Here is a 14,516-nt window from a genome sequence, read left to right on the forward strand (position 1 = left end):
AACTCAATTGCCACTCTTAGACCTATCTGTCTCCCTTCACCTTCAAAGTAAATGAACTACCCTCTACCCAATCGCTCTGCCAAAAACCTAACATTTATCTTTTCACCTTCCTTTCTCTCAACTACCATAACAAATCCATCAATAAGTCAAAAGATAGATATTATCCATCCACTTTTCATTACCTTCACCAATACCACCTTAGAACAAAGCACAATCATACATTTCTGGAATAATGGCAAAGGTTCCATTTGTCTCCCTGTTTCCATTTTTGTCTTTTCAAATACTTCCATTCCTAACCTGTTCTTCACACAGCAGCCAAAATGATTCTCTAAATAATGTAAATCAGATATATCACTCCATTACATAAAATCTCCCATGTTTCCCCTTTGCACTTGGGATAAAATCTAAGCTTTGGACTATGGTCCCTCACTACCTCTGATCTTATTCCTATTACTCTTTTATTTTTTTAATTCTCCCTCCCCAAATTTGTCAGAGTTCTCGGTCAGACTTGAAAACACTTCAAAACAAGTCCTTGGCAACCTCCAAATTATTCTTGGTGACCCTGATAGCCCTCTTGGCCATAATTGTGGGACCAGAAGGGCATAAAAAAAAGTCACCTTTAAATAGCTTCTTTTAAAATTAGCTTGCTAATATTAATCTTAGATTAAAATCTATCATCTTTTTTTAGTAGATAGGTAAGAATTTAAATGTACAGCCTAGCTATTATGTTTAAATCATTATTGTTCAATGACCCTGAAACTAATGTCCAAAAAACTATTTTAAATTCAGATTAAACAAAAACAAATTGCTGCTTTGTAATCTTCCTTAGATACATATATCAAATATGACTTTGGTTTTCTTCTGCACAAGTCCCTACCCGTTAAAGAGAGGAAAAAAAGTGCTTAATTCTGAACTGTAAAGACTTGTATTCTCAGAACTAAGCCTGGTCTTGGACAGATGATTTCACTTATCTGAGTCTCAATTTCTTCAATTAAATAATCAAAGGAAGGTAACTGCTATAAAAAAGTCAAAATTCCAAGTGTTGACAAGGATGTGCAGTAACTGGAACTCTCACACACTGCTAATGGAGGTATAAAATGGAACATCTGCTTTGGAAAACTGTCTGGCATTAACTGCTGAAAGTATGGATACTCCAGGACCCAGCAATTCCACTCCTTGATACATACATTCATTTAAAAGACATGAACAGAAATATTCACAATAGCACTATTCATAATAGCCCCACACTGGAAACTTACCCTAACACCCATCAACAATAGAACAAATAAATAAACTAGTATATTCACATAACGGAGTACATACAACCATGAAAATGAACGAACTACAAGCACACAGTAAGCATAACGTTGAGCCAAAGAGCCTAGGCAAGAATATACACAGCTATTATTAAAAACAGGCAAAATTAGTGTGTGGTATTAGAAGTCAAGACAGTTGCTAACTCTCGTTTGGGGATGACTGGAAAAGGCATGAGAAAGGGTTCTGGCTGTTGGTTACATGTGTTCAATTTGTAGAAAGGTATCGAACAGTATGATGTTAATTTATATAATTGTACATAAATATAATACAGATTATATTTCAATAAAAAGTTATAAAAAAGGAAAGGTGGAAGTGAATGATCTCTAACAGTATAAAGTCTAAAGCTTTTGCTTTATGATGTTTACTTCTCCCATGATTAAGAATCAGTTACTTTTCAGTCTGCCTCTGTCTCCTTCATTCAAATTCCTGTGATCTTTGCACCGGAGCTGGGGTATAAAAAGGACGGAGATTACAGAAGAACAGAATGAAATTATTTTTAAAATCTAGCATAATAAATATTAATTTTTATTTTTATTCCAAGGACAACCTCTTAACTTTTCTAAAATAACCTTCCAAATAAAATGGAACAAGAACAATACTTTTGGGGTGCCTGGGTGGCTCAGCTGGTTAGGCATCTGCCTTTGGTTCGGGTCATGATCTCAGGGTCCTGGGATCGAGGCCCACATAGGGCTGTCTGCCCAGTGGGGAGTCTGCTTCTCTCTTTCCCTCTGTACTCTCCCTCTCTCTCAAATAAATAAATAAAATCTTAACAACAACAACAACAAAAAAACAAAAACAAAAAACACCCCACAATACTTTCCATTCTACTATTTCAAGGGTCAGCAAACTTTCTCTGTAGAGGGTCAGGTAGTAAATATTTTAAAGCTTTAAGAGCCACACATCTCTTCTGCAGCTACTCAATTCTACCACCGTGGTGCAAAAGTTGTCACAGATAATATATAAAAGAATGCACGAGGCTCTATTCCAATAAAAGTTTATTTGCAGAAATGGGCAGCAGGCCAGATCTGGTCCAAGAACCTTTTCCTCTGTCCTTGTGGAATACCGTTACAATTTTTTCCTTGCCCAAAACTTCCTCCAAGAACCAGATCCTTTCTTTGAACTTGGTTTTCTTCTCATTAAAATGTAGGAATACGTTATATATTACAACCCCCAAAAACCATTTCCCTAAAGCACAAGAGTCAGAAAATAATGACTTACAAAATTGTTTCATCTGGATCCAATAAAGTCATAAAGAAACTAACAAAATGGAAGGCAGAAAAATCTGTTCTAACCAATCATATTTCTCCAGTGCCTCTCCCAGTTTCCTTCTTCCTTCTGTGCCTTAATTCTAAGATTAAATTCCAGACCCATGATTTTCCTATGTCCCTCTAATCTTCATTAGTGTCCTGTAAGATGAAATTTCTATAAGGTTAGTCTACTAAGAATGCTTTTTCATTTTAAGTAAAATGCTTTACCATTTCAATTGTTTCCTTATATTTTACATTCTTAATAAAAATAAATGTAAGATACTTACTATTCTGTATTATTAGGCATTTAAAAGGTGACTTCAAAAAAGGTCATATCAGAATGGGTCACAGCAGTAGTTACTAATAAACATAACTACTGATTAGCATTTATGTTTGTGGAGACTGTTACCAATTTCAGTTATACATCATATCCTGAAGACTTCTTCGATCTAAGAGTTGAAACCAAAATCCTAAACCACATTTATAACATGTTATTTTTTTTTTTTGAGGAAAAAGTCAGCTTAGTAATACAGACTTTTAAAAAAACTTAACATTTAATTTCCTGATTATAAAATTAATACCTGCAAGACTCTAAAAATAAAAGTACAACAAAGGACAGAAAAATCACAGCTAATATCTTGATCCAGATTTAACCTCTTTAAAGATTTGTTATTTATATTTCTTTTTATCTCTATCTATGTACACACACACACACACACACACACACACACACACACACACACACACACAACTGGAACCAAAATGTATGTATGTTTGATCTAGGCTTATCTGTATTTGCACCTATAATCCATTTGAATCACCAGGGATTTGTGAGAACTGATAATAGTTACAAATTTTGGAAATGCAATGTCTTTACACATACTTGAGCATACGGCTGGAACCCAGAATACCCTGGGCTACTGGGCGGTACTGCAGAGTTAAGTGGTGCTGTAGCATTCTGATAACCAGGCTGAAGAGCTGGATAACCATACCCAAATGGCTTAGCCATTTTTGAAGGCTGAGGAGCAGAAGGAGCTGGAGCCGGAGCAGGGTCAGGTTCAGGAGCGGGATCAGGAGCGGGACTGCTTGCTGATGAGGAAAGCATATCTAACAAAGGGAAAAACATGGTGTTACTGCTGAAAATCAAGACTCTATAAAGACTTGGCTCCTGGGCAAGCCATAATTGGCATTTTCCTTTTTTAAACTTTTTATTATGAGAAATTGCAAACATCCACAGAAGTAGTGAGAATAGAATCATGAGCCCTTTGCCCCCTTCAGTCAGCTAGAAGTCTGTATTATTTGCAGAGGCAAAATTGTGAGAATATAAAAGACAGTGTATAGTGTCCAGCTTCTAAAACAATGTCTGGTATGTAATAGATGCCAAATAAAATTTAATGAATAAATGTTTTTCCTTTATTTATATTTAAATTTAAAACAAAAAACTAGGGGCACCTGGGTGGCTCAGTCGGTTAAGCGTCTGCCTTCAGCTCAGGTCATGATCCCAGGGTCCTGGGATGGAGCCTCACAGTGGACTCCCTGCTCAGTGGGGAGTCTGCTTCTCCCTCTCCCTTTGCCTGCCACTCCCCCTGCTTGTGCAGTCTCTCTCAAATAAATAAATAAAATCTTAAAAAAACAAAACAAAACTAAAATTTGATTAAAACTGAGAAAAAAGTGTAGAAAAGTTAATCATCAAGCACAAATATCAGAAGAAACCCTAAAAATTACTCTACTACACATACCATTATTAACATGTTACAATGTTAGTCTTATTTTTAAAAATGTCAGGTCTATATAATATATATGAATTTCAATCTACTTTTCATATAAAAATTATATTCTTCACCAGCAACCAGATACTGCAAAAAATATGCTCTTAAAAGCATGTGACTTAATAAAATGTATTTTTTAAAGATTCTTCAACAATCATATCTTTCTACAGACAATATCTATTGGCTCTCATTTTGAAGATATGTTCCCAGACATTCTTCTATCATCTTGTGCTTATTAGGCAAGGGCTGGCTTACTGGCTTTCTGGTAACCTCCCAGATTTCTTAATAGGACAAGAGGTTCAATGTACTGTCATGCCCTGCTTATTCTTCCTCACAGTGATGGGAATGTAAGTAGAAAGGTCTCTTAACATGGTAATAGCCATCAGCACAAGATATAAATAGCTGGAGTCAAACGTGGAGGTCTAACACTTCTCCCCTTCCTTAGGAAAGGGATGATATACCATACATACATTTCTATAGTCCTGAATTCTGTCCTAGCACCTGACACAGTATTTTCAATTCATTTAATCTTACTGCTATAGATGTTCGTATCTTTAATTTTGGTGTAGTTATAAATAGCTAGAAAACTTGCCCAAGGTCACTCAATGTCAGCACAGTTCATAGTAAGATTACGATTTGTTGATGAAATGAATATGGACAGACAAAGCAAGGTTGAACTCCAAAGCCATGATCTTTTAACTACCACATTCAGCATTTCACTTCAGGTTAATTTTCTTTTTGTTTCTGTTAGGTTAATTTGAAGCTCACGAAATACTATACAGTTATAGTAAATTCATCTTTTTAAAAAAATTTAGTTAAAAAAATTTTTTTTAAATTCCAGTATAGTTAACATACAGTGTTATATTAGTTTCAGGTTCATAATATACTGATTCCACATGTAGTATTCACCTTTTAGTCCACGAATTCTAGAATATTTTGATAATGGTGACTGCTTTTGGAATGATCCACAATTTCTTACACAAACACACATCCCTAGGAAAAAAATCCTTAACCACAAAAGAGTGAGTAGCTTGTTGAAGTATTCTTGAAATATTAAAAGGGAACTCTACTAAGCTGAGAAGATGAAAGTTTTCTACCGATTCGTAGGATAGTGATAGCAAGATGGTATGTTAAGTCCAGCATATGCCAACTTCAATTAAGCTCCATCCTGGATTATTACCAAAGTGGTAAGAAATAAAGAGAAGGGCAAAATTACTTGTTCTGTTAGTCCTAAAGTTTCGAATCACTAGAAAAAGTGAGAAGAGAGCAGTCAGATGTGGTTGTCAGGTTATCTGTGATAAGAGACAGACTAAAAAGGAAGATCACAGTTTAAGATATTATAATGAAATGACTACTAATTCTAAAACTTAAGTTTGTATTTTTTTCTAATACTATCCACCACTCCTATTCCTATATAATGGCCAAAGTTATTTCCAGATAAGGTTAAAAGTAATGCCTCCAAGATCTACCCCCAAGTTGGTTAGTCTGTTTACCTGGTGAGGCAGCCAGGAGCCATAGGGGGAGTAAAGAGTCAAAGACTATTTATATTCAGAGGTTAGCTGGAAGGAATTCAAGGACCTAAGCATGAGAACAGAAATATAAAATTTACTTAAGGAGTTACCAGTATAAGAAAGGAGGGAAAGAGGAGAATTATTTAGTATTAAAAGTCTTTTAGAAAGAGGAAAAAGATAAAGAGCATGATAACAAAAATAAAATAATAGATTTCCTTAGGCCTCTCAGAAATAACATTTGTAGTTGTTATATGACAATTAAACTACTAATTTAAGGCTGAGAAATACCAGAAAATGTCCCTTTTTTCTGTTAAAAATACAGCCTGCTAATTATATATATGTTGATGTTTGGAAAAAACTGATGGTCAGTAATTTTTCAAGTAAGCATCAAAGAAGCACAAAACCAATTACCTGGGTAGCTGCCTCCTTCCAAGGCATCGTAACTGTTGGGCACTGGAGAAGCACTGCTTGTGGTAGAAGAGCTATCAACACCTAAAAGGAAAAATGGAAATATGCACTAAGTTTAAAAATGACAGTGTATCATAGAGCAGCCTCTGGCAATTTGGAAAAAGATGTTTTGCTGAACTAGGAAAATTCTTGACTCTAAACTCAAAGTGACTGATGTTTAACGACCTTTAAAAACCATATATAAATTTCTGTTAATAAGAGTGGGGAGAATATGGAGCTGGCAAGTGGAACACAATTTAATCAAATGCATGTGAAGGTGTGTCTTAGAGAAGAACAGGTATCAAACTTTTAAAATTAGTAGAACACACAAATATAAATGTTAGATTGACGGAAATGTTACCAGAATAACACCTCCAAGATCACATCTACCAAATCTCAAGCTATTAAATACATTTTATCAGTACTAGCATATTTTAAGATAATGAAATTTTAGTGACTTTTATAAGGCAGCACAGCCGTATGAAACCTTCTTAAAAGAGGAGTCTCCGGCTTGGGCTGCTACCTAGCCTGCTACTCCGCATTTCTATGCCTCAGTCAGAATGGCTAGCTAGTATCAAAAAGACAAGAAATAACAAGCTTTGGTCAGGATGTAAAGGAAAGGGAACCCTCATACACTGTTGGTGGGAATGTAAACTGCTGCAGCCACAATGGAAAACAGTATGGAGGTTCCTCAAAACAAACAAACAAACAAACAAAACCAAAAAACCATACAATCCAGTAATTCCACTACTGGGTATCTACCCCCCAAAACCAAAACACTAATTTGAAAAGATATATGTACCCCTCTGTTCACTGCAGCATAATTTATAATAGCCAAGGTATAGAAGCAACCCAAATGTCCACCGATAGATGAATGGGTAAAGATCACACACACACACACACACACACACACACACACAGAGAGAGAGAGAGAGAGAGAGAGAGAGAGAGAGAGAAATATTACTCAGCCATAAAAAAGAATGACATCTTGCCATGTGCTACAACAGATGGATCTAGAGGGTATTATGCTAGGCAAAATAAGTCAGAGAAAGATAAATACCATATGATTTCACTTATATGTAGAATCTAAAAAACAAAACAAATGAACAAATAAACAACAAAACAGACTCAACTATAGAGAACAAACTGGTGGTTGCCAGAGGGGAGGCGGGTAAGGGGATGGGTAAAACAGGTGATGGGGAATAAGAGGTACAAACTCCCAGTTATCAAATAAATCAGTCATGGAGATGAAAGTACGGCACAGGGAATAGAGTTGAAAATGTTCTAATGACACCAAATGGTAACCCATGGTGACTACACTTAGTGTGCTGAGCCCTGAGTAATGTATAGAATTATCAAATCACTACGCTGCATACCTGAATCTAACACTGTATATTAACTGTACTTCAATTATTAAAATAAAATCTTTGTTTAGTTAAGTCTCTCCCCAAAATATACCAAAACTTAAATATTCATCAATAGATGAATGGATAAACAAAATATGGCATATCTATATAATGGGATATTATTCAGCTATCCACAGGAATGGAGTACTGATACATGCTACAATGTGAATGATCCTTGAAAACATGCTAAACAAAAGAAGCCAGACACAAAAGGTCACAATTATGATTCTATTTATATGAAATACCCGGAATGGGGTAAGTCTACAGAGATAGAAAGTAGATTGGTGGTTGCTTGGGGCTGAGAGGAGGAGAAAATGGGAAGTTAATGAAAATGCGAGTTTCCTTTTGGATGATGAAAATGTTCAGTTCTACCTAGTTCAGTACTTTCTCAAAGTTAGAACTAGATAGAAGTGATGACTGTACAACAACCAAAATGATAGAACCAGACAGAGGTGGTGGTTGTACTATTAGATGACACTGAATTATACACTTTAAAATGGTTAATTTCATGTTATGAGAATTTCACCTCAAAACCATATGTTAAGACAACATGAATGGGGAAAGAATATTCTTTTCAACAAGACAGCCATGTGAAGTAGAATAAAGTTAGACCCCTTCCTTACACCCTACAATAAAATTAACTGAAAATGGGTCACAGACCTAAACGTAAGCACCAAAAATCTGAGAATATAGGAGTAAATCTTTGTGACCGTGGACTGGCAAAGGATTCTTAAATATGACATCAAAGGCACAAGCAACAAGAAGAGTAAATTGGATCTTAGGAAAATTCAAAACTTTTATGCTCCAAACAATACCATCAAGAAAGAAGAGACATGGGAAAATATATTTGCAAATTATACATCCGATAAGGGTCCAGTATGCAGAATAAAAAGAATTCTTACAACTCAACCATAAAAAGACAAATAACCAAATTAAAAATGGGTAAAGGACTTAAACAGACACTTCTCCAAAGAAGATAAACAAATAGCCAATAAGTACATGAAATGATGCTCAACATCATTAGCCACTAAGGAAATGAGAATTACAACCACAATGAGATGCGACTTCACATCCACCAGGGTGGTTATAACTGAAAAGACAGATAATACCAAGTTTTAGCAAGAATACAGAGCAGTTGGAAACTTCATGAGACTGTAAAAGGGTGCAGTCATGTTGGAAAACGTTCTAGTGGTTTCTCAAAAGGTTAAACACAGAGTTACCTAATGACCTGGCAATTTGCTCAAAAGAAATAAAAACACACACCTCCACAAAGCGCTGTACATGAATGTTAACAGCAGCAATACTCCTGTGGCCAAAGAGTGGAAACAACCCAAATGTCCATCAACTTATGAATGGATAAATAAAATGTGATATATCTACATAACTATTATTCAGCAACAAAAAGGAATGAAGTATTTTTTTTTTAGATTTTATTTATTTGAGAGAGAGAGCATGAAAAGGGGGGGGGACCAGGGTCAGAGGGAGAAGCAGACTCCCCGCCGCCTGCCAAACAGGGAGCCCAATGTGGGACTCGATCCTGGGACTCCAGGATCATGACATGAGCTGAAGGCAGTCACTTAACCAACTGAGCCACCCAGGCGCCCAAAAGAAATGAAGTATTGATATATGCCACAACATGGATGAACCTTGAAAACATTATGAGAAGAGAAAGAAGCCAGTCACAAAAAATCCACATATTATATGACCTATTTATATGAAATGCTCAGACAAATCTAGAGGCAAAAAGTAGATTAGTGGTTGTCTAGAGCTGTGTGTATGTATGTGTGGAGGAGGGTAAGAACAGGAAGTGACTGCTAAAAGGTATGAAGTTTCTACCTGGGGTGATAAAAGTTTTGGTATTACACAGTGATTGTTGCAGAACTTTGTTAATATGCTAAAAACTGCCAAACAGTACAATTTAAATGAGTAAATTTTACAGTATTTCAATAAAGCTATTATTTAAAAAAATACACAGCATTAACATAATAAAAAAAAGGAAAAAATAAAAAAATACATAGCATTCTCTCTGAATCTTGTGTTTCTGCTCTTGGCTCTCTCTGTCAAGTTAATAAATAAAATAACAAATAAAAAAATAATAAATAAAAAAAGATTTTATTTATTTATTTGATAGACACAGAGAAAGAGTGTACAAGCAGGGAGAGCAGCTGAGGGAGAGGGAGAAACAGGCTCTCCAATGAGCAGGGAGCCTGACGCGGGACTCGATCCCAGGAGATCATGCCCTGAGCTGAAGGCAGACTTTTAACTGACTGAGCCACCCAGGCATCCAAGAAAAACTTTTAAATGTAAATATCAAGAAATAATTATTCTTGAAAAAAAAATAAAGGTAAGACTGCTTACACATATCAAGTTATTTTAAAGATTTAAAGTATTAATTTTGTAGAAATATCCTGTTTTCAGGTGCCTGGGTGGCTCAGTAGGGTGAGCATTTAACTCTTGATTTTGGCTCAGATCATAATCTCAGGGTACTGGGATCGAACCCTACATCAGGCTCCACACTCAGTAGGGAGTCTGCTGGAAATTCTCTCTCTCTCCCTCTTCCTCTGCTGCTCCACCCCCCAACTCTCTCTTTCAAATGAATAAATTAAAAAAAATATTGTTTTATTAAATAATTTGAAACCTGCTAGCTTACTTTAAAATTCACTTTAGGAAGAAAAGCACCAATGCTAATCTCTATTTTCAACTTGTTAAAATAGCAAAACCATGATAAAAGTTTTAAATCCTGATGAACCACTGAACTAAACATCTCAAGCTTTGCTAAAACTTATTGTTTAATTCTAATCAGGTCACGACATCACTGCCAACACAAGTCAAAGTGGTATTTTCTTAAGAAGTGCATTATACAAGTTAATATTCTGAACAAGTCTAAAAAAACCTTCACGATTCCCCTACCATCTTACAGAATAAAGTCTAAATACCTTTGTGGTATCATAAGGAACTTCAAAATGTGGCATCCAATTGCCCTCTTCACCTCTATTTCTCTCCTATTCCCACACCATTTTCTCTCTTTTACCTTATGATGCAATCACACTGATCTTCTACTTCTGCACCCAACATACCATCTTTTCTTGCATTTATGCACTGCAGATATTGGTTCACGAGCCTAGATTCTCTTCTTCCACATGGCAAATTCCTACTTATCCTTCAAATTTCAAATCCTCCATTAAACCTTTCTGATATACCCATGGAAAATCATTTCCTTTCCTATGTCAGGACATTTTCTCACCCCTTAATTAATGTACTTATCAAGATATATTGTAATCATATATGCTTCCCTATCATATTATGAGTATATGGAGGAGGCTATGCTACTTTATTAATCTCTGGAAGCATGACACCAAGCAAAATACTTCTTTCTGTGTATAATCTGGCTTTAGTCAAATGAATAGCTTAGAGACTTGCCCTCATTCTTAAACCTTAGATAGGTCCAGTTTGCAGGTACTTATAAAACACATAAGCTGTATTACTGATTAAATACTATATACATTTGCCATGGCTGGAGAAAAAAAAAAAGAGAGCATTTTCAAATGTTTAGTATTTCAGTTAATTAGATTTGGGGCTAGCCTAGACATCTAATTACTACTTGAATACTATTTCTATTTGAAAGTACCTTTTGAATTCTAACTCTAGATGCTGGTACCAAATCTCCTTCCACTGTAGCCCTAATACTCTGCCCCTTCTCAGTATACAGAAAGTTGGGAGTTTCCGGCTATAGTAATCATATACACATATGTATGGCATGTGTTTATAAGCTAAATATCAGGTAACAGGTACCATATTTTCTTTATAATGTAGATAAACACTGAAAACCCTCAAATACTTTTCTTGTGGCATGAATATCCTTTTATATCCTTCAGAGACCCAGGTTATGCGTTCAACTTATAAAATTTTAAAAATATATTACATATGTATTGAATTCAGCTGAAAGACATTTACCTGTTAAAATAATAAAATATCACATCAATTAAAGGGAAAGACAGATTTGAATCCTTCTAAGGATTCTCTTTTGGGGGGTAGGGGAAAGGGGGAGATATTGGTCAAAGAGTACAATCTTCTTGTTGTAAAATGAATAAGTCTGAGAAATCTAATATATAGCATAGTATTATAGTTAATTATACTGTATTATATACTTGAATTAAAAAAAAAAAAGAATTCTCTTTGGAAGTTAGACCTAAGCAGGCCAATATTGTCTTGTTATCTACAGGAGTCGACCTAACTTGTTCTGTGTCAGAATACAACATTACCTTTTAAAATACCCAAGGCAAACCATAAACATCATTATCTCTGACGCGGTACCTGGAACTGATTAATTACTATTAGTTTGTGTGAAAGTCAAACAAAAACTGACTATGACCTTAAAACTCCTTATGAAAAATCAAAAGTTTTATTCCACTAGCACTTACAAAATACAGCACCAAGCTGTCACATTCCCAGAGCCATGTGAGAAAGCTACCCGTTGTCCTCTCACCTCTTCCCAACCTGAAAATTACCTAGAGGAAAGGTGCTTGAGAGTCTGTATAGCAAGTAACAGAACATTACCTGATAGTGTTTTCCGGGAACAGGGCTGATAAAGTCTGAAATCTGAATTAGTCTTTGTGTTCTTTCCCCACTTTCACATCATTTCACTTCTCAATTTTTATTTCACTGCTTATTTCCTTTCACTCCCACTTTCAAGTATTTGTCTAAAACTGATGGTCCACTCACTAACAACAACTGAAGGAGTGAATACCCATGACTGAATAAACTTAAAGAGAAGGATTTAAGATACAATCATATGGGAACCTGATAGCTTGCTACTTGCTCAAGCTTCCTTTAAGTTTGTTCTCCAACAATTATGAACTTTTAGTAGCTTCTAACAAAATATAAGACTGTCCCTAGTACAAAATCTATACCATAATTATAAAGAATATTAATGATTTCTGAACCTGCTCTTAATATCTCATTATTTTTTCAAAAATGGAGAACAATTCCATATAAACTAAACACACAAAAGTCCCATGAATACAGGGTAATGCTTAAAAAGTAGAGCACTCTAAATCTCTATATAAATACTTATATATAGTCCCTACAATAATTTGAGCAACTTTCTGTAAACGCTTTACACATGAAAAAATTATTGTAACTGAGCAGGGTTTAAAAAAATAAAATAAAATTCATGTAAAAGCTACATTTTTTCCCCATTCAGAACATGTCTTTAATTTGCAATCAATATATGATTTTTTTTTAACAAACCATGAATTGAGAACACAGGATTCTAGTAAAAATGTCCATGATACAGTCTTACTGTTTCGCTGCATAATAAAGGCAGGAGGAAGACAATATGTGAGTAATACAGTAGTGATTACTGCCACATGCCCTTTAGTTTCCTCCTACTCCAGTGCTTTGTGTTCTCACTAGAAGACAGAGACTCCTTTTTTCACACCTTTGTGCAGACAAGAGAGACGTCGGTTTTAATCTCCACTCTGCTACTTAGTGGTTGTGAGGCCAGAGACAAATGGTACTCAGCTTGTTCAGATCACAGCCAACTCTGTAAAATGGAGCCAATTATCTCTGGTTTACAGGATTGTTGAGAAGAATAAATTGCAGTTAAGAACATAATCTCAATGTTAATGACTGTTAATCTTTTTCATTTGCCAGACACTGTTCTAAGCTCTTTACAAAGAATACCTTCAATCCTCAAAATAACCATATGTAATTGTTACTATTATGACTCCCATTTTACAGATGAGTAAACTGAGACTCAATGAATTTAAGAAACTTGTCACAAAGCTAATAAGTGTCAAAGTCAGGATCTGAATCTAGAAAAACTGACATAAAAACCCATTAGCTCTTTAGTGCTACAACTGGCACACAGTAAGTGCTCAAATAATAATAATACAAGGCCTGAGAACAACGACCCATTAGTAGCAATAACCACACACTACAATCAGATCTTAGTTTCTAAAATACCCTTCTTCACTAAAGGAAAAAGGACGCCTTGGAGAAATGGCTCAGTCCATCGTTGGAGCAGTATAAGATGAGCTAGGAATATCTTACCAAGGCCCCAACGTGCTTAAAGATTCATGGCAACGTGTTCAAAAGACAGTTTGAAGAAGCTGTCACTGACCACATCTAGGACTAGCTGCTATCAAAATAACTAATGATTGTGATGGGTTATTACTGAGTGAATAAAATAAGAATCCATGAGTCAATATGAACCCAAAGAAGTGAACAAGGGAGAAGAAAAAGCTCTCCTTTACACTGAAACCTTGACTCATAAATACAGAAGGAATGTTCGAATTAGAAAATCATTAATAAATGCTAAAACTGAGTGACAGTTTAATTAAGAACAGGACATTTACATGCTATCAAAAAATCTCCCCACAAATTATTATTAATTTCAATGGGAAAAAGTGGTAACTTGACAGTGGAGAAACTTGGCAGAGACACCATTATAATCAAGTGCTCAAAGTAAACATCATCAATATGGGAACAAATCAACATCATGTGCCTTGGACAGGATGCACTAAGAACACAATATTACTTCAGTGGTTATCCTGCCAAAAACACATGATTTGAATCTAATTACAAGGATACATCAGATAAACCCAAACTGAGGTGCATTCTAAAAAACAACTTGCCTGTATTCTTTAAAAATGTCAAGTCAAGAAAAAGAAAGAAAGGTTAAAGGATCGTCTTAGATAGAAGGAGTCTAAATAGAAATGGCAACAAAATTCAATGGATGACCCTGAATTGGATCCTGGGCCATGGAAACAGCTATAAAAGATCTTACTGAGACAACCGTTGAGATCTAACTATGGA

General features: G+C 35.3%; 1 protein-coding gene across 4 annotated transcripts in view; it reads right to left on the reverse strand.

Moving 5' to 3' along the window:
• SEC24B (SEC24 homolog B, COPII component) overlaps nucleotides 1-14,516 on the reverse strand; it is an 87,673-nt gene that overhangs the window by 31,707 nt on the left and 41,450 nt on the right. For all 4 annotated transcript variants that reach the window (XM_028121286.2, XM_028121285.2, XM_028121284.2 and 1 more), the window contains 2 exons: nucleotides 6,256-6,336; nucleotides 3,448-3,671 (listed from right to left, as the gene is read on the reverse strand). In XM_028121286.2, coding sequence (XP_027977087.1) covers nucleotides 3,448-3,671; nucleotides 6,256-6,336 — 305 coding nt within the window. The remainder of the gene's footprint in view (nucleotides 1-3,447; nucleotides 3,672-6,255; nucleotides 6,337-14,516) is intronic.

The sequence above is a fragment of the Eumetopias jubatus genome, unplaced genomic scaffold, assembly GCF_037043125.1.
Source record: "Eumetopias jubatus isolate StellerSeaLion01/CBP00866 unplaced genomic scaffold, mEumJub1_p1.0 scaffold_2, whole genome shotgun sequence".
Classification (NCBI taxonomy): domain Eukaryota; kingdom Metazoa; phylum Chordata; class Mammalia; order Carnivora; family Otariidae; genus Eumetopias; species Eumetopias jubatus.